Source organism: Cotesia glomerata, linkage group LG3 (genome assembly GCF_020080835.1).
Source record: "Cotesia glomerata isolate CgM1 linkage group LG3, MPM_Cglom_v2.3, whole genome shotgun sequence".
NCBI lineage: Eukaryota > Metazoa > Arthropoda > Insecta > Hymenoptera > Braconidae > Cotesia > Cotesia glomerata.
Window position 1 is genome coordinate 29091698 of NC_058160.1, and position 18095 is coordinate 29109792.

The following is an 18095-nucleotide window of genomic DNA, read 5'->3' on the forward strand; positions in this document are numbered from 1 at the left end:
CTTTTTTTATACGAACAAAATTCTTTTTAGTTTTCAAATTATGTAATTTAAAAAAAAATAGCATCAAGTGCTTCGTACCGCCGTTGCAATGCAACAAAAAAAACTGAGTACATTTATTTTAACTATTTTAATTATAGATTAATCTCATTTCTAGTCATCTAATTAATTAACTAGTTAATTTAAATAAAATATGTATTACGATAAAGATAAATTCCATTGAAATATATTTTTAAGTATTGTAAAAAGTAATTTAATTTTTTTAATATTTTCATTTAATAATTAATGGATTAATTGATAAAAAAAAAATGTAAATTGGCCTGTGGACTAAATGACATTTTTATGAGAAGAAAATGTGATTAAGCCGCTACTTACGATTAGATAGAATTACTTTTTAATAAAAATATTAAATATTGTCAGTAGATAGAAGGCATATTTAATAAATTATTATTATTAATATTAATGTTATTTAAATATTATTAATATTTAGTATTAAATGTTTAATATTAAATATTTAATATTAAATATTAATAATATTATTAATATTATTAAATGATTATCCAAAGTCACAATTTAAATGAAAATAAACAGTTACAATCATGTTATAAAAAAAAGCACCGCGTAGAAGCAATTAAATAGGCTGTATGATGCCTTATGCCTGATTAAGTGCAATTTAAGTACGCTAATTAAAAAATAAATAGTTATAAAAATGCCTAGATGTAATTTATCATTAATTACTTCTATTTCGGACTGTTAAAATAAAAGAAAAAATTACTCTGGATGCTTGAGTCTCAATAAAAACACCAATTATAAAATTAGTAGCACTAAAAAATTGTGACGATGTTTAAATTAAAATATTAATGCAAAAAAAAGTATTTTTTGGAATTTTAATTAGAAAATTTAGGGAATAAATTTCGTTCATGTTAATATTTCATTTTAATTATATATGTTTACCTCATACTGTAAAACAATAAAAATAATTTATAAATATTTATTTTGTATTTATTTTAAGGGATTTTTTTTTAATAGAAATTTTTTTTTAATAGAAAAAATGAAATATTTTATTCAAACTTTTTACTGTCTTAAAGATATTATTACTGGAATTAAAAAAAAAAAAATATTAAAAACTCTGCTAATGTGTCGTAATTTCCGGCGAGCCCTCGGAAAAAAAATGCGTCCGCGTGGACAGCAGAACTCCTAGCAGGATTATTTGAAGTGAAAAAAAAAAATAAGTGTTTTAGTTAAGACTTCAAACTAGGTCTTGAACGAAGGATAAAGGAAAAAAAATGAAAATTGGATTTTTGGTAAAGGTTTTAGAAAAAATTAAAAATTTTTAATAGTTGTAATTGAAAAAAAAATCCTTCGTTCAAGACTTTGTAAATTATATCTCGAAGACCTGTCTAAAATTTCATCTAGATCGGTTGAGTAGTTCTCGAGAAATCTTGACCACCGTCTTTGAAAACATAGTTTTGAGAAAAACGCGTTTAAAGTTTTGCGCTTTGAGCACGAAATTTATATTCGAAATTATTATTCAGATCGATTTGAAACTTTAGGAAAATATTCTAGAGATGTTGAAGAATTTAAAAAAAAATTAAAAAAAAAAAAGATTTTTTAAAACCCATGTAACTTCTTAAGGGCAATTTTCTACTCAATAATTAATTTACAATAAATTATTTAAATTAAATAATTTTATTTATCAAGTGCTCAAATAGTTTTATAAGTGATTAACGAAAATTAATTTCATTTCTATAGATTAATTAATTTAAACCCAAACCCTGACATATTGATCCCATGAGCAGCTGGCTATTGCCATTCCATTTGGAGCTACACTTAAAGAAGTAACTCTATTCTCGTGTCCGGCTAAAGCTCCTGAAAATTAATAAATAAATCAATAATAATCAATAGTTTTTTAATTTAAATTTTTTTTTAAATTAAATTACCGTTGTATTGGCCTTTCAATATGTCCCATATATGAATAGAATTATCGTCACTCGCGCAGAAGATATATCTACCGCTCAGAGATAATCCACAAGAAGTATATCCGGGATTAGAGCTTGGTGGTTTGTATGTAGCGAGTTGTTGGTCGGATCTCAAGTCCCACAGTCGAGCAGTTTTGTCTTCTGATGCTGTTACAAAAGAGTATCCCGAAGGATGAAACTATATAAATAAATAAATAAATAGTTAAATTTTTAAAATAAACTCAACATTAAGTTTTTTGAGTAAAAATTATTGATTCTTACACAAACAGAATTTACATCAGCTTCATGACCGAAGAAAGTTTGTTTAGCCTTTTCTTCCCTCATGTCCCATAATTTACAAGTTTTGTCAACGGATCCAGTTATGTAACTGTTTCCATCTGGAGAAAGACTGATACTGACGACATCTCCAGCATGAGCGCAAAAATCTGTTGTCTTCTTACCAGATTCCAATTCCCACATGCATCTTTACAAATTAAAGATCGTAATTTTAAGTTGTTATTATTATCTTAAAAATTTTATTAATAATAACTAGCAACCTTGCAGTCACTATGTGACTCTCGTGATTTGTGAACTATAAATAAATAAAATTTTGCTTTAATATGTAATTTCTTAAATATTGACTTTTTTAAAGATATAAGCTCATTCTGATGTTACACTCATCAAGAGCTTTCATTTGAGTACCCACATGCATTTTGATATATTTTTCATATATACATATATATAAAATATATGAAATATATGAAAAATTGATGTGGGTACTCAAATGAAAGCTCTCGATGAGTGTAACATCGCGATGAGCTTATTTCTTTAAAAAAGTCAATATTTCACACGATATTTGTTAAAATATACTGTACTTTCTTAAATATTGCCGCTTTTGAAGATATAAGCTCATTCCGATGTTACACTCATTAAGAGCTTTCATTTGAGTACCCACATGCATTTTGATATATTTTCATATATACATATATATATTATATATAAAATATATGAAATATATGAAAAATTGATGTGGGTACTCAAATGAAAGGTCTCGATGAGTGTAACGTCGGGGTGAGCTTATATTTTTAAAAATGTCAATAGTTTACAAGATATTTGTAATTGCACTGTACTTTTTTAACTATTGACTTTTTTAAAGATATAAGCTCATTCTGATGTTACACTTATCAAGAGCTTTCATTTGAATACCCACATGCATTTTTGATATATTTTTCAAATATACATATATATAATATATATAAATAAATGAAAAATTGATGTGGGTACTCAAATGAAAGGTCTCGATGAATGTAATGTCGGAGTGAGCTTATATCTTTAAAAACATCAATAGTTCACAAGATATTTGTTAAATTACCCTGTACTTTCTTAACTATTGACATTTTTAAAGATATAAGCTCATTTCGACGTTACACTCATCAAGAGCTTTCATTTGAATACCCACATGCATTTTTGATATATTTTTCATATATACATATATATATTATATATAAAATATATGAAATATATGAAAAATTGATGTGGGTACTCAAATGAAAGGTCTCGATGAGTGTAACGTCGGGGTGAGCTTATATCTTTAAAAATGTCAATAGTTTACAAGATATTTGTAATTGCACTGTACTTTTTTAACTATTGACATTTTTAAAGATATAAGCTCATTTCGACGTTACACTCATCAAGAGCTTTCATTTGAATACCCACATGCATTTTTGATATATTTTTCATATATACATATATATGATATATATAAAATATATGAAATATATGAAAAATTGATGTGGGTACTCAGATGAAAGCTCTCGATGAGTGTAACACCGCGATGAGTTTATATCTTCAAAAATATCAATAGTTCACAAGATAATTCAAAATTAATTATTATCTTAAAAATTTTATAAATAATAATAATATAATAAAATAAATACATTTTCATATCTCCAGAGCCAGTAATTATTTTCTGGTCATCCAAGAATCTGCATGAAGATAAGAAACCCTCGTAACCCAATAACTCCCGGGTTATTTTAGCTGACCCAGTTGCATCACGATTGTTTACGTCATAGACAGTACACATATTATCCATCCCTCCACAAGCAACAAAGTTCCCAGAGGGTGCAAATGCGACAGACATCACCCAGGCTGAACGTAGAGGAATTACTTGGACTTTATTTCCGGTCCATGAGTCCCAGATGATTAATTTTCCATCTAATGATCCAGTCACACAGTGTCTGTGAATAATTATTATTAATTCAATTACTTTTTTTATTGTCTATCATTAATATTTATTAATCAATTAATAAAATAAATATTAATTATCATTAATATTAATTAAAAACTTTTAGACAAAGACCTGCTGTCACCACTGTAATGCACAGAGTTAACTTTGTTTATGTGTCCTTTAAGAAGTTTCTTCGTGGATAGTTTTATTTTCGGAGCATCTGCTACTGAAGAGCAAGCTTCTTCCAACGTGGTGTCTTGTTGCTTCTTCTGATCTTCCTGTATTAAAAAAAAAAAAAAAAATGTTGTTAGGCACAATTTAATTTAAAAAAAAAATAAAAGAAGAAATACCTGGCATTTTTTTATTAAGTCATCCAGCTCTTTTTTCAGTGCGGTTGTCTCCGCGTCGTCTTTACCCATTTCTACTCACGTATTTTTGAGTTTATTCTCAACTTTATTTTATTTTTTTTTTTTTTTAATAACTGATGACCGATTGACAGGTGGAAAAAAACTGTGCTTCGTTATTCTTTAGGAGAATAAGAAGCCGCAGTACCGAGTACTGGCCTAGTAATCATATTAAATCAACGTTAAATCTCATTTGTTCGGAATTAACTTCAGCTCTACACTAATTTAATTTGTTATTTTATTATTAAAAATGTCGATATTTTAGTTTTTGTTCTCACAAATATATCTCTAAAATTATTGAAGGTATATAATGTTACCTTGGCAGAATTAATTGAAACAATAAAATATTTAAAAACACATTTATTTTTTTTTTATTACGATATAAATATAAAAAAATTATTGCTGGTAGTCATTTTTATAAAATAATTAATTTATGTATTAATTTATTCACCACATAAATGGAGCTCTTTCGCGTAGAACACGAACTCCCATTACTTCCCATTCTGAACGGACGATCCAGAGTTCTTGAGCTGATTCTAGGCAACTTAAAATTGCAGCACCTTTCCACGTGGTCATTCCTGAATCCATTTCTTTTGGTTGCGTTATAATATCCAGTTGTTCTGAAAATTTTATTTTTCATTGTTAAAAATGATGAGAATTAATTTAGTAGATATTTAAGAATTTTTATGACAAATAAATTATTGTAAAGAAAGTTAGAAAAATGCAATTTCTGGGAACAAATTTGTTTGTTAAAAAAACTAGCAACCTTGCTTTAAAATTTTGCTTTATTAAATAATGACTTTTGTTAAATTGCAATGTACTTTCTTAACTATGGAAATTTTTAAAGATATAAGCTCATCCCGATGTTACACTCATCAAGAGCTTTTATTTGACTACCCATATGCATTTTGATATATTTTTCATATATATAGATATATATAATATATATAAAATATATAAAAAATTGATATGGGTACTCAAATGAAATGTCTCGATGAGTATAATGTCAGGGTGAGCTTATATATTTAAAAATGTCAATAGTTCACAAGATATTTGTTAAATTGCACTGTACTTTCTTAACTATTGACTTTTTTAAAGATATAAGCTCATTCCGATGTTACACTCATCAAGAGCTTTCATTTGAGTACCCACATGCATTTTGACATATTTTTCATACATACATATATATAATATATATAAATATATGAAAACTTGATGTGGGTACTCAAATGAAATGTCTCGATGAGTATAATGTCAGGGTGAGCTTATATATTTAAAAATGTCAATAGTTCACAAGATATTTGTTAAATTGCACTGTACTTTCTTAACTATTGACTTTTTTAAAGATATAAGCTCATTCCGATGTTACACTCATCAAGAGCTTTCATTTGAGTACCCACATGCATTTTGACATATTTTTCATACATACATATATATAATATATATAAATATATGAAAAATTGATGTGGGTACTTAAATGAAAGGTCTTGATGAGTGTAACATCGGGATGAGCTTATGTCTTTAAAAATGTCAATATTTCACGAGATATTTGTTAAATTGCGCTGTACTTTCTTAACTATTGACTTTTTTAAAGATATAAGCTCATTCCGATGTTATACTCATCGAAAGCTTTCATTTGAGTACCCACATGCATTTTGATATATTTTTCATATATATAGATATAAAATATATGAAAAATTGATATGGGTACTCAAATGAAAGGTCTTGACGAGTGTAATGTCGGGATGAGCTTATATCTTTAAAAATATCAATAGTTCACGAGATACAAAGTCATTTCTTAATTATGTATCTAGAGATAGAGCATTTTCGAATGCAGCCTAAATACTTTAATACTCACCAGCTCTGTACATAAAGGGAATTTGCAGCGATATTCTATTATGAAGCCACATACCGATTCCCTGAAATTTCATTCCAGATCCAACTATCAAAATGCAACTGTACATTTTGCGTTTTAATTCTTCCGTAGCTATAAAAAAAAACATTGTAGTTAATTAAAGTTAATATTATCGTCCATAGTTATCATAAATAAATTTTTTATCTCAGGAATGTGGACAAGTTGTAGTTAATTTTATTTATTCATTTTTTTTTATTAAAACCCAATAGCCCAGAGGACCAATAATTTTAAAACTTTTTTTTAAAAAATAATTATCGTTTAAATCAAAATAAGAAACTTACGACAGCGATCTATACTCTGTACAATTGCATGGTCGAGACCTAAAATTTGTTGAGGACCAACGACAAAGTCACGAGGAGCGTCAAGATCACGATTTGCTAAGGCCATTGGTGCTGCATCGACAGCATCCACAACTACTTCTTCATCAGCAGCAGCCACAGGAGCAGCTACTTCTTCTGGTAATTCTAAAGTTTGTTCCAAGTTTTCTTTGATACCTCTTCTCTGCAAATAAAATAAAATTGGTCAACAATTTTATAATTATTATTTCAATAAAATTTAATTTTAAATATCTTACACTAGTTTCACGTAAATAATTTTCATCGTGAGGATCTTCGGGGTCTCCTATGTACCGTTTTTGAATATGTACATTATGTACTCCAGTTATTTTAAAAAGTTCAGGTTGAAAAAGACTCAGTGGTGCTATCAAACACTCATCACCGACCTAAAAATGATAAAATATTCTTATTATTATTTTATAATTATATTAAATGAAAATTAAGTTAGCCGTCTTTTAAAAATTTTTTATTGAAAAAAATAAAGAGAAATTTTCATTTGCAAAAAACTTGAAAAACCATAAGTGCAATTCTTTAAAAATATTTTTTAGTACTAATTTAATTAATTTTTTTATTTATTTAATTATTTATATAAACAAACCCAACAGCTTAAGCCATTAACAGAGTTAATAGTTACAGTGATTAAATATCAAAAAAATTTATAATGTACAACAATATGACTTATAAATAGTACAGTAATTTAATAGATAGATTGCTAAATGAGTAGCCTATTGATGTGTTAGCAATTTTAATCCAAAAAAATAATAGTAATTGATAAAAATAAAAAGAGAAAAAAAAATAATAATATTAATAAATAAAAAAAATTAGAAAAACGGTAGACCCTGAAGGCCATCCGTGCAACTTCCCGCTCATTTCATACCTAGTTGCTTAAAATTGCACTAATGATGTTTTTGAGCTCTCCGAGCTCAAAGATACTATTTATATGTTATTTTGAGCTCTCTGAGCTTAAAGAGATAACTTTTTATGCTTTTGAGCTCAAAGGTCTGATAGAAGTTTGATAAAACACAATTTTTCAAATTTTTAAGCCGCAATAACTTTTGAATGAATGAACCGATTTTTACGCAGTTGGCGGCGATCGACGTGGTTTTTTTATGTTAAGAGCTGATTAGTTTTTGGAATTGATTGGTAGAGCCGTTTAAAAGCTATTCCAAAAAATGTCGGAGTTATGTTGAAAAAACACTTGTTTCCAAATATTTCGTCGAGGATATCTCTAGAACCCATCAACCGATTTTTACGTTTTAGGCGGCGATCGACGCAGTTTTTTAAGCTCTAAAAATTATTCTATTTCATCAAAAACGATCCGATAAGAAATGTCGAAGTTATGTGAAAAAAACACTTTTTTCGGTTTTCTTTCGTTCACGCTATCTCTCGAACGAATCAACCGATTTTGACCGGATTAGCGGTGATCGACGTGGTTTTTCAAGGTTAACGGCGGATTAGTTTTTGGAGTTGATCGATCGAGCCGTTTAAAAGTTATTCCAAAAAAAACCACTTTCAAAAATGATTTTTTTTGAGATTTTTCAAAATTTCTCAAAATCTATCGGTCCGAATCGGTTCAAATTCTCAGGAAATCTAAGTTTAAGGGAACTCTTTAGAACGCCGTTTGGTTGGTTCCGATCGGTTTAGTCGTTCAAAAGTTATAAGCGATTCACATACTTACACACACACACACACACACACACACACACACACACACACACACACACACACACACACACACACACACACACACACACACACACACACACACAGCTTTAAGCACGACGATTCTCCGGAGTGCCCATCCTGCCAGGTGTCGCTGAAGACGTGGAGCACGTGATCTTTGCATGTCCTCGTTTTAACCAACAGCGCGATGAATTAGAGAAGATTCTAAAAAGAGAATTCAACCGGAGACAATAGTAGAAGAAATGCTGTCATCAGAAGCTGTCTGGAACGCCACGAGCACCTTTGCCACTGAAGTGCTTACAGAGTTGCGGTCCATCGAGAGAAAAAGAGCAGAAAACAGAAACTAGAAGGGAGATAGAAATAAAAAACATCTTAGCCACCAGAAGGAAGAGCGGCAGCTAATTCCTCCCCCCCGCGAAGAAATGCCTTACGGCGGTACCATGGGGGATCAGAGGATAGAAGAGAAAGGGGTTTAGGGTTTAGTGGGTAGGGGCGTTAGTGTCGAGTTAGTATGACGCTGCGTCGAGTCGCCACATATCCAGGCCAAACAGCTATGCCTAGAATCCGTAAAAAGGATTCCCCCCTTACAAAACAAAAAAAAAAAAAAACACACACATAGTGACAACCTCGCGGGGATAGTCAGGGAAGCTTCCTGTGATCTTCAAACGTCGAGATCTGATGAAAACTCAATTTTTGCAAAACGGGGTGAAAACAATAACTTCCCGATTTTTGAAAATCTTCAATTTTCTTAGCGGGAAGTTAAAAATTGAAAACGTCGGTTAACTTTAATGATATTTATATTAAAATAATATCTTAATTTAATCACGAAATTTATAAGTACCTGGAGTGTGTATTTTTCGACTGGTGATTTAGGTTTTTTAACATAAAATGACTTTTCTTGAGAGCCACAGATATTTAAATCAACGTGACAAAAATCTTTCTTGAGATCTCCTAGTAGTACAGCGTCCAATTTATTAAAAGGCTGACAAGCCTGATAAGGAAACGCAGACTTTTGTAGCAGCCAGAAAAAAGTCTGTGTTATATCACCACCTCCATAATCTATTCGTACGCGAGTATTCCTATGAGAAATTCCATCTTCCACACAAGAAACAGAGGTTTTTTCATGACCTACATCAACCACACAAGCGTATCCTAAACCCGCTCCAAAAGTAGCCGCTACGTGATCCTAAAAAATATAAATTTACATTGTTTAGAGTAAAAAAAAATTAATTTAATTATTAAATAGAAATTAAAAGTAACCTGTAATAAAAAGCAACCACCAAAATTCATATCAATTAACAGCAAAGTTGTCAATTCTTTTAAATATTGCCTATTATATATATCAGGTACAACAAGAACTGCTCGATAGTGTTTCAAATCTTGGATTGGAATTTTCAATTTCTCGGTAATAACATACTCCCAAATTGTTTTTAAATCTGCTAGTACTGCAGTGAGGCTTCCACCGGGGCCTGAATGGATGTTCAGCTCACCACGACGGTACGGAATATGGATATTATAATTGTCTTCTGGGTTTAAATTCAATATTTCTTCCCCGATAATTACATCTTTATCGGTTTTAATCCACTCTCCGTTAATTGATGAAACTATTTCGGGATTAGATCTTCTGTTGAAAGCCGCTATTTGCTGCGGAGGTGTTGCGTATCTTCTACGGCCGTCTGATTGTAAGCAAGATTGCAGAGTATGCGACACTTGGAGTCTTGATTCTTCCATCGCTTGGGTTAATTCTTTTGTCTAGAAAAATTTAAGATAAATATTTTTTAGAATATATGTGTTTTAAGTATGAAAATAAAGTGAGCAGACAGCTGACAATTTTTAGAATTCTTCTTATTGAAAAATTTATAACAAAAAAATTTTTTTAAAATTCCTTATGTAGAAAATTTATAAAACAAGGCATGGAATTTTTTACAATATTTTTTTAGTTCTAATTTAATTAATGAAAAAAATTGTTAAATGTCTGCTAACTTTGCTAATAATAATAAAGCTAGCCGACATTTTTAATTTTTTTATTTTGCTTAGTTTATTAATTTATAACTAAAAAATATTTTTTAAAAATTGCACTGATAGTTTTTGAAGTTTTTAACAAATGAAAAAATTTTTTTTTCTTTTTTACACGCTTTATATTAGCTTCACTTGTATGCCAGTTTGTCAGTATGTCAGTAACTCTCCGTGGGTAATCTGCGCGCCTGCGGCCTTCCTTGGTTCTGGTAGCCGTTTCTCAGGCTCGCTCTCCGAAATCGAACTCTGATTCCCCGTATTTATAATATTTATAAATAATTATTTTTTATTAGCTTCACTTGTATGTCAGTATGTCAGTATGTCAGTATGTAACTCTCCGTGGGTAATTTGCGCGCCTGAATATTTTTGATAATCAACAAATAATAGTTTAAAAAAACTAAAAAATCACGCTTTTATAAATAAACCAAACTAAAAAGTAAAAAATAAATAATAGTTTAAAAACTAAAAACACACTTTTTATAGAAAACCAAACTAAAAATAGAAAATAAATTTAAATTAAGAATAGTGTTAAAAATTTCAATAAATATAAATTAATAATAGTGTAAATAAAAAAATGTATTTTATTTTAAAAAGCGTGGGGTGCTTTTTAAGATATTATCAAAATGATAATCACTCTACTCATATCTGTCAATAAAATATTTATAACTATTGACACCATGCACCTCACGCTTTTTTTAAAATAAAATACATTTTTTTTATTTACACTATTATTAATTTATATTTATTGAAATTTTTAACACTATTCTTAATTTAAATTTATTTTCTATTTTTTAGTTTGGTTTTCTATAAAAAGCGTGTTTTTAGTTTTTTTAAACTATTATTTATTTCGTAATAATTTTTCAATAAAAAAAATCATATAAATTTTTAGGTGTCGGCTAACTTTATTTTCATACTTTGCTATCATGTTTAAAGTGATATTTGATAAATTACCTTTGGTACCAACGCCGGTAGAAATGCATCTTGATGAGCGATTCCATTAGGAAGACGTTTCCTTGCAATTGCATGCAAAATTGTTACTGGATTTAAATCAGATGCTCGACCTATCCTAACATTTTGGGATCCTGGATGGATTATTATAACTGTCTGAGCCTGAATTTGCTGTAACAAATTATGAAAATTAATTTAGTCAATATTTGATAATTTTAAGAATTTTTTTAACAAATAAATTATGGCAAAAAAAATTGACGTAGAAATTAAAAAAAATTAAAAATGCAATTTTTTTAAAATAATTTTTTGGAACAAATTTTTTTGTTAAATAAAATTACAAAATTGTGAAGTGACTGCTAACTTTAATATCATTAAAAAATTATAATGAAACTTAAATTAGCAGATATTTGATAATTTAAATATTTTTTGTAACAATTAAATTGTAGTAAAAAAAAAAATTGACATGCAGAAATTAAAAAAAATTAACAATGCAATTTTTTGAAACAAATTTGTTTGCTAAATAAAATTAAAAAATTGTCAAGTGCTTTAATGTCATAAAATTATATTATTCATGATATTAAAATTGAGAGACATGTGATAATTTTTTTAATAAATAAATTATACCAAAAAAAAATGTATTTAAAAAAAATTCATCTTTAAAAACTTTAAAAAAATATAAATGTAATTTTAAAAAAAATAATTTTTTTTAATCAGTTTATTTTTCGAGAAAATAAAAAAGTGTCAAGTGCTAATTTCAGTGTCATTATTATTACCACATATTAAAAATTATGATTAGATATTAATTAATAATAAGAATTAAATAATTACCTCAGCAGACGATTCATGAAATGCCGGCATAATTATTTTCTTAACAATAAAACATTTTCACAAAGTATTTAATCAACTAGTTATTTGAAAAGAAATTTAATCTAGTTAATTTTAAATTATTTTGAGGTTTTGTTATTTGTTTATGTTGTTTATATCCAGAAGTTTCAGTCGATAATGTCGACATCTGTGAAATGATACAAAATAGCCGCCAGAATTTTTATCCCTTAGTTCTTTTTATCAAAAATGGCGACTTGCAGTAATGCATCCTCGGAAAAGTGTATTCCAGATTACACTGAAGATAAGTGCAAGGGTGTATGTAGGATAAAAGTAGAGTAAGTAAAAAAATATTATTTATAAATTTTAAAAATTATAAACACTCGTCAACTCTCAAGTAAACAATTATCGAATTTCGCCTGTCTATAACCTCAATTTTTTTTTATTTATTTTACAAAGCTTGTAGTTTTATTTATTTGTTATTTAAATTGACAGGTTTATCGTGGACGACCACGTGAGAATATTGTCCAAGGACTGCTTGACTAAAGAAGACAAGGAGAAAATAAACCAGTTAAGTAGTAATGCAGATGAAACAAGTGACGAGCCGGCAAAAAAACGTGCCAAGTTGGAGTCAGAAAATGACCCGGAAATCGAAACCGGGAATAATAATGATGATATTAAAGAAGATATTAAAGAAGAGCCGGTTGCCAAAAAAATAAAGTTAGATGAGCGACGGGATAAATTAAAAGGGCAAAATAAATCACGGCCACCGCCGTTTAAAACTTCTAAAGAGCGGAACTTGTGCCCTTGGATCGTAGACCAAGCTGAAGATGAGCCGGAAAAAAAATGTCCGTCTCCAAAATGTACTTTTATGCATGATCGCGCTGCTTATTTAAAAATTAAAGAACCTGATATTGATTCTCTGTGCTACTTGTTTAATATGATGGGTAGATGTCCACGTGGAGCCGCTTGCAGGTATGACATTAAATAATAATAGTAATAATTTATTTGTTCATTTAGCCATGACTATTAATACATCCCAATGATGTCAGTATAAATACAATTTTACATTTACTTGTTGATAGAATATGAAAATTAATTTAGCAGATATTTTATAATTTTAAGAATTTTTTTAACAAATAAATTGTGTCAAAGAAAATGAGAAAAAAAAATGGACTTTTAGAAAATTAAAAAAATTAAAAATCCAATTTTTTAGAAATGATTTTTCGGAGCAAATTTATTTATTAAAGAAAATTAAAAAATTGTCAAACGACTGCTAACTTTAATGTCATTGATAAAATACAAATTTTTCAGCTAGACACTACCCTGATAGCCGCCTTAACTCAAACTTTTATTCAATCTATTGCCGAAATTTGTAGCCAACTTGATGAAAAAAGTTGCAAACCAAATGTTTTTACTTAAGTTGTCTACAAGTTACACTGCAATTTGACGTTAAGACTTGCAGTACAAGTATTTTATTGAAGTTGTAGTAAAATTGTAGTATAATTTAACCAAAACTTGTATTCAACTTGGTGTTAACTTGTATTCAAATTGGGGCTGTAGATTTTAGTCAATTTGTTTACAACTGTTGTACTGTAAAAATTTACGGCAAACTTGATGTCAAGTTAACTGTAACTGCTGAAATCCAACTACTTTTAATCAAAGCGTGGCTATCAGGGTAAACATTCAATTATATAAAAATAATGCAGAGATTCTCCTCCAGCTCACTCATGTGATTGTTTCAGTCGTATATAAATAAAAATTTTATGTCAAATATTATTATTTGTTTTAGTCCAAGTAACGAGTAGTCTTTTAAAAGCTGGTATTGTTATCTGACTCTGTATTTCTTTTGGTAAATCATTGTAAAAATTATATCCTAAATAAGTTATAGTTTTTTCAGCAGATTTTTTTCGAGTATTTACTACGTTAATTAGATTACTATTCCTAGTGTTATAATAATTCCGAACTTTCGAATTTTTTTCGCAGTATAATTTGCGTTACTGTCAAAAGTTAAAGCATTATCAATAATAATCTCTAAATATTTAGTTTCAGAAACTTCTTGAATTTTTTCATTATTAACATTTATCTCACATTTTCCATATAGTTTTGATCTGCGATCTCGTATCACCATAAATACTGTTTTACTGAATATTAAAGTTAGCAGTCACGACCATTTTTTTTGTTTTTTATTAACAATTAAATTTATTCCGAAAAATAATTTTTAAAAAATTGCATTTTTTATTTTTTTTTTTAATTCTACACATGTCAATTTTTTTTCTCATTTTTTTGCCATAATTTATTTGTAGCACAAATTCTTAAAACTACAAAAAATTAAAAAAAAAATTGACCTGTAGAAAATTTAAAAAACTGTAAGTATAATTAAAAAAAAAATATTTTTTAGTTTTAATTTAATAAATAGGCAAAATCAAAAAATCAAAAATGTCGGCTAACTTTATTGTTATGTTAAATTAATTTTCATCTTGCAGGTACGCTTCCAAGCACTTAACGTCAGACGGCTTCAATATTGTTGACAAGGAAAAGTTCGAGGCTTTTTCAAAAAAAAATCCTGCGACCAAGAATAAAATGTCTCCTGGATTGCAAGAAAAATTACGCAAGCGTAAGTACAACTTTAATGCGGCTGAAAAAATTGTCAAGACCAATGATGGAAGCGGTCCTAAAAAACACTGTAATGGATTAACACATCCGAGCAATAATGACGAGACAAAGGGTGAAAAAGTTGAAGAGAAGAGACTAGGAGCTGTTCCAGATCATGATTTGATAAAATTGAGACCTGGAGAGAAAAAGAAAATCGAGTGGAAAGACAAAATTCTCTTGAGTCCGCTGACTACGGTAGGAAATTTGCCCTTCAGAAGAATCTGCAAGGAGTATGGAGCCGACATTACTTGCGGAGAAATGGCTCTGGCCCCTAAAATACTCAAGGGCGTGCATGAAGAGTGGGCTTTGGTTAAAAGACACGAATCTGAAGATATCTTTGGCGTACAAATTTGCGGTAATAACCCCGGAGTTTTGACCAGATGCGCTCAGTTGCTGAGTGAACAAACCGAGATCGATTACATAGATCTGAACTTGGGTTGTCCCATTGATTTAATTTACAAACACGGGGGCGGCAGTGGAATGTTGAATCGTACCAATGTGCTGCAGAATGTCGTTAAATCTGTTAGTCAAGTTCTTGACATTCCTCTGACTATTAAAACACGCATGGGTGTTTATATGGACAAGCCTATTGCTCACAATCTTATGCCTAAATTCCGTGAGTGGGGAGCATCAATGATTACTGTAAGCTTATCTTTACATTTTTGAGAATTAAATGTCTAGACTAAATAAATCTCTGATTCAGAAAGATGATTTGAAATGATTACCTTTATATTAATTGTATATCTATATAGTATTCAAATCAGACGCTTTTAAATTATATCTAATTATTTCAAATTAGATTTTTTAATCAGGGTTATAAGGTAAAAGACCCAGTTATTGACACTGGCCTAATTATTGACACTTACAATTTTATTTTAGTTAAAAAAAAACAAATCAACTCTCGTAAATAAATAAATATAATTTTTGAATTATAAATTTTAAAATAATTAGTTTTATGAGAATATTTTATTTTTTTAATTAGAATAAAATTGCAAGTGTCAAACAACTAGGCCAGTGTCAATAACTGGGTCTTTTACTTTACAGTTAGAATTTTTATTAAATATTAAGGAATTTATTTTTTAGGTACACGGAAGATCACGAGAGCAAAGATACACTAAGATGGCTGATTGGGAGTACATTGAAACATGTGCTAAAAATGCAGATCCTATTCCCGTTTTTGGTAATGGAGATATTTTGAGCTTCGATGATTACCAACGAGTTAGATCAAATCATCCCACGGTTCAAGGAATTACAATTGGTCGCGGAGCGCTAATTAAACCGTGGATTTTCTCAGAAATTAAGGAACAAAAACTTTATGATATATCTAGTTCTGAGAGGCTTGATATTTTGAAAAAGTATGCTAATTATGGGATGGAACACTGGGGGTCTGACACTAGAGGTGTTGAAACTACGCGGAGATTTATGTTGGAGTGGATTTCATTTTTACACAGGTAATTTTACAATTAAAAGATATTTTTGATTTTTTAAATCAATAAAAATTATAAGTAAAATATTTTTTTTAAATTGAACTTATTTTTCAAATTTTCTATGTCAAATTTAAGAAAAAAATTTTTTTTTAATAAAAAAATTTCTAAAATTTTTCAGAAGTTTAATTTAATTTTCACAATTGTGCCATTTTTTTAAAACTTAATTTATTGTATTTGATTATTTTTTAAAATTATATAATTATTTTATTTTATTTATTCATAATTATGATCAATGTGTGATTACAGATACATTCCAGTGGGTATTTTGGAAGAACCACCGCAAAGCATAAATGAACGTCCACCTTACTACAAAGGACGCGATGAACTCGAAACATTGATGGCTAGTTCAAACTGTGCTGATTGGATTAAGTTGAGGTAACGATACTAATTATATTCAACAAAAACATACAAACACCTTGAATAATTTATTTCATTAAAAAAAATAATTATTTGTTTCAGTGAAATGTTTTTGGGAAAAACACCAGACGGATTTCACTTTCTGCCAAAGCACAAAGCCAATTCATGGAAATAATTTAAAATTAAATATAATCTCTATTATTATTATTAATAATAACAATAATAAAATGATATTTTAATTTTTAACTATGAATAGTAGTTTTCAATGTCATTATTTTTTATTAATAAAAACTTGATGCATTAATATATTTTTGGGATATATTTGCAGGGAATTTTCGATCTAGAACCTAATTTAAAATACATTTATTATGTTAAATATATTTATATTAGTATTTAGTAGTGAGCGGAAATATCTCCCAGAGTAGAAACTGGCCACATGCATTCACATCCGCTGGCAATTTCTTTGGTAAAAGGTTCCCAGCATCCACTCGCCCACCGGCGTCTCACCATAGACAGAACGCGGCTCCGCTGAACACACTGAAAACCAGGATGGGCACACATCTGTTTGCTTTTTTTAGCAACACCCAGCTCTGTATCTTCAAGCAGCGAGTAACTTTTGCAATAAACCTCGTGGTAATGCGGTGGCTGATACTCAAACTCTTCATCGTCCAATTGGACTTTTTTAGTCTTTACTTCACAAAGATTTCGGTACTCCTGTCAATAAAATAAATAATTACCGTCATTTAATTTATATTATTAAGAGAATAAGCAAAATTTTGTGGCCAGTGTATTTATGTGATAATTATTTTGGCTGCATTCAAAAATGCTCTATCTCTAGATATATAATTAAGAAATGACCTCGTATCTTGAGAACTATTGACATTTTTAAAGATATAAGCTCATCCCGATGTTACACTCATCGAGAGCTTTCATTTGAGTACCCACATCAATTTTTCATATATTTATATATCGCGTGCTTAAAGGTAAAAGGACTTATTTATTTATTTATTTATTTATTTATTGTTTAATTTCAATGCCAAGGCAGTATAGCCAGTTGGCAAAAGTATACAAAAAGAGTTACAATAAAAGTACACGTATGACTAATGAAAATATAAAATTTCAAAAATATTAGATATTAAGAATTGATCGTTTTTCTTTACTTTACTTTGGAATACATTTATGACAAATACAAGAAAAAAAATAAATTTGAGTATAAAAATTGAGCATTCAAAATTTAAGAGTTAAACTCAGTGGTACAAATTATACAAATTATAGAAGATGATAATCTGAG

General features: G+C 28.9%; 4 protein-coding genes across 10 annotated transcripts in view; 1 reads left to right on the plus strand and 3 right to left on the minus strand.

The window, feature by feature from the left end:
* Nucleotides 1-1667: 1667 nt before the first annotated feature.
* LOC123262174 (guanine nucleotide-binding protein subunit beta-2) lies at nucleotides 1668-4710 on the minus strand. Its single transcript, XM_044724301.1, has 6 exons — nucleotides 4533-4710; nucleotides 4315-4460; nucleotides 3893-4192; nucleotides 2238-2439; nucleotides 1938-2154; nucleotides 1668-1866 (listed from the first exon to the last, which is right to left on the minus strand). Exons 1-6 carry the CDS (start codon nucleotides 4599-4601, stop codon nucleotides 1760-1762), a joined length of 1041 nt encoding a protein of 346 aa, XP_044580236.1. The 5' UTR covers nucleotides 4602-4710; the 3' UTR covers nucleotides 1668-1759.
* LOC123262173 (actin-related protein 8) lies at nucleotides 4607-12454 on the minus strand. Of its 2 annotated transcripts, XM_044724299.1 has the most exons (9): nucleotides 12312-12454; nucleotides 11487-11654; nucleotides 9780-10271; nucleotides 9361-9705; nucleotides 7076-7222; nucleotides 6783-7002; nucleotides 6445-6573; nucleotides 5038-5206; nucleotides 4607-4745 (listed from the first exon to the last, which is right to left on the minus strand). In XM_044724299.1, exons 1-9 carry the CDS (start codon nucleotides 12339-12341, stop codon nucleotides 4703-4705), a joined length of 1743 nt encoding a protein of 580 aa, XP_044580234.1. In that variant the 5' UTR covers nucleotides 12342-12454; the 3' UTR covers nucleotides 4607-4702. The 2 variants fall into 2 exon arrangements, with proteins under 2 accessions (XP_044580234.1, XP_044580235.1); XM_044724300.1 differs by lacking the exon at nucleotides 4607-4745 and having other exon boundaries at nucleotides 4963-5206; nucleotides 12312-12453.
* A 47-nt stretch (nucleotides 12455-12501) lies between these two features.
* Nucleotides 12502-17108, plus strand: LOC123262172 (tRNA-dihydrouridine(47) synthase [NAD(P)(+)]-like). Its single transcript, XM_044724298.1, has 6 exons — nucleotides 12502-12643; nucleotides 12801-13280; nucleotides 14792-15602; nucleotides 16044-16411; nucleotides 16694-16822; nucleotides 16907-17108. Exons 1-6 carry the CDS (start codon nucleotides 12555-12557, stop codon nucleotides 16977-16979), a joined length of 1950 nt encoding a protein of 649 aa, XP_044580233.1. The 5' UTR covers nucleotides 12502-12554; the 3' UTR covers nucleotides 16980-17108.
* The window catches only part of LOC123262175 (nuclear transcription factor Y subunit gamma), a 30714-nt gene continuing 29723 nt past the window's right edge, over nucleotides 17105-18095 (minus strand). For all 6 annotated transcript variants that reach the window (XM_044724305.1, XM_044724304.1, XM_044724302.1 and 3 more), the window contains exon 3: nucleotides 17105-17518. In XM_044724305.1, the coding sequence (XP_044580240.1) occupies nucleotides 17198-17518 (321 nt within the window). In that variant the 3' untranslated portion in view covers nucleotides 17105-17197. The remainder of the gene's footprint in view (nucleotides 17519-18095) is intronic.

Bases quoted from the DNA above. Each gene is read 5' to 3' on its own strand.
- LOC123262174 (XM_044724301.1), bottom strand. From the start codon at position 4,601: ATGGGTAAAGACGACGCGGAGACAACCGCACTGAAAAAAGAGCTGGAT. The intron at 4,461-4,532 runs GTATTTCTTCTT...TTTTTAATACAG, and splicing joins ACTTAATAAAAAAATGCCAG to GAAGATCAGAAGAAGCAACA. The intron at 4,193-4,314 runs GTCTTTGTCTAA...AATTATTCACAG, and splicing joins CATTACAGTGGTGACAGCAG to ACACTGTGTGACTGGATCAT.
- LOC123262173 (XM_044724299.1), bottom strand. From the start codon at position 12,341: ATGCCGGCATTTCATGAATCGTCTGCTGAG. The intron at 10,272-11,486 runs GTAATTTATCAA...AAATTTTTCTAG, and splicing joins TACCGGCGTTGGTACCAAAG to ACAAAAGAATTAACCCAAGC. The intron at 7,223-9,360 runs GTACTTATAAAT...TATCATTTTTAG, and splicing joins TCGAAAAATACACACTCCAG to GTCGGTGATGAGTGTTTGAT.
- LOC123262172 (XM_044724298.1), top strand. From the start codon at position 12,555: ATGGCGACTTGCAGTAATGCATCCTCGGAAAAGTGTATTCCAGATTAC. The intron at 12,644-12,800 runs GTAAGTAAAAAA...TTAAATTGACAG, and splicing joins GTATGTAGGATAAAAGTAGA to GTTTATCGTGGACGACCACG. The intron at 15,603-16,043 runs GTAAGCTTATCT...TTTATTTTTTAG, and splicing joins GGGGAGCATCAATGATTACT to GTACACGGAAGATCACGAGA.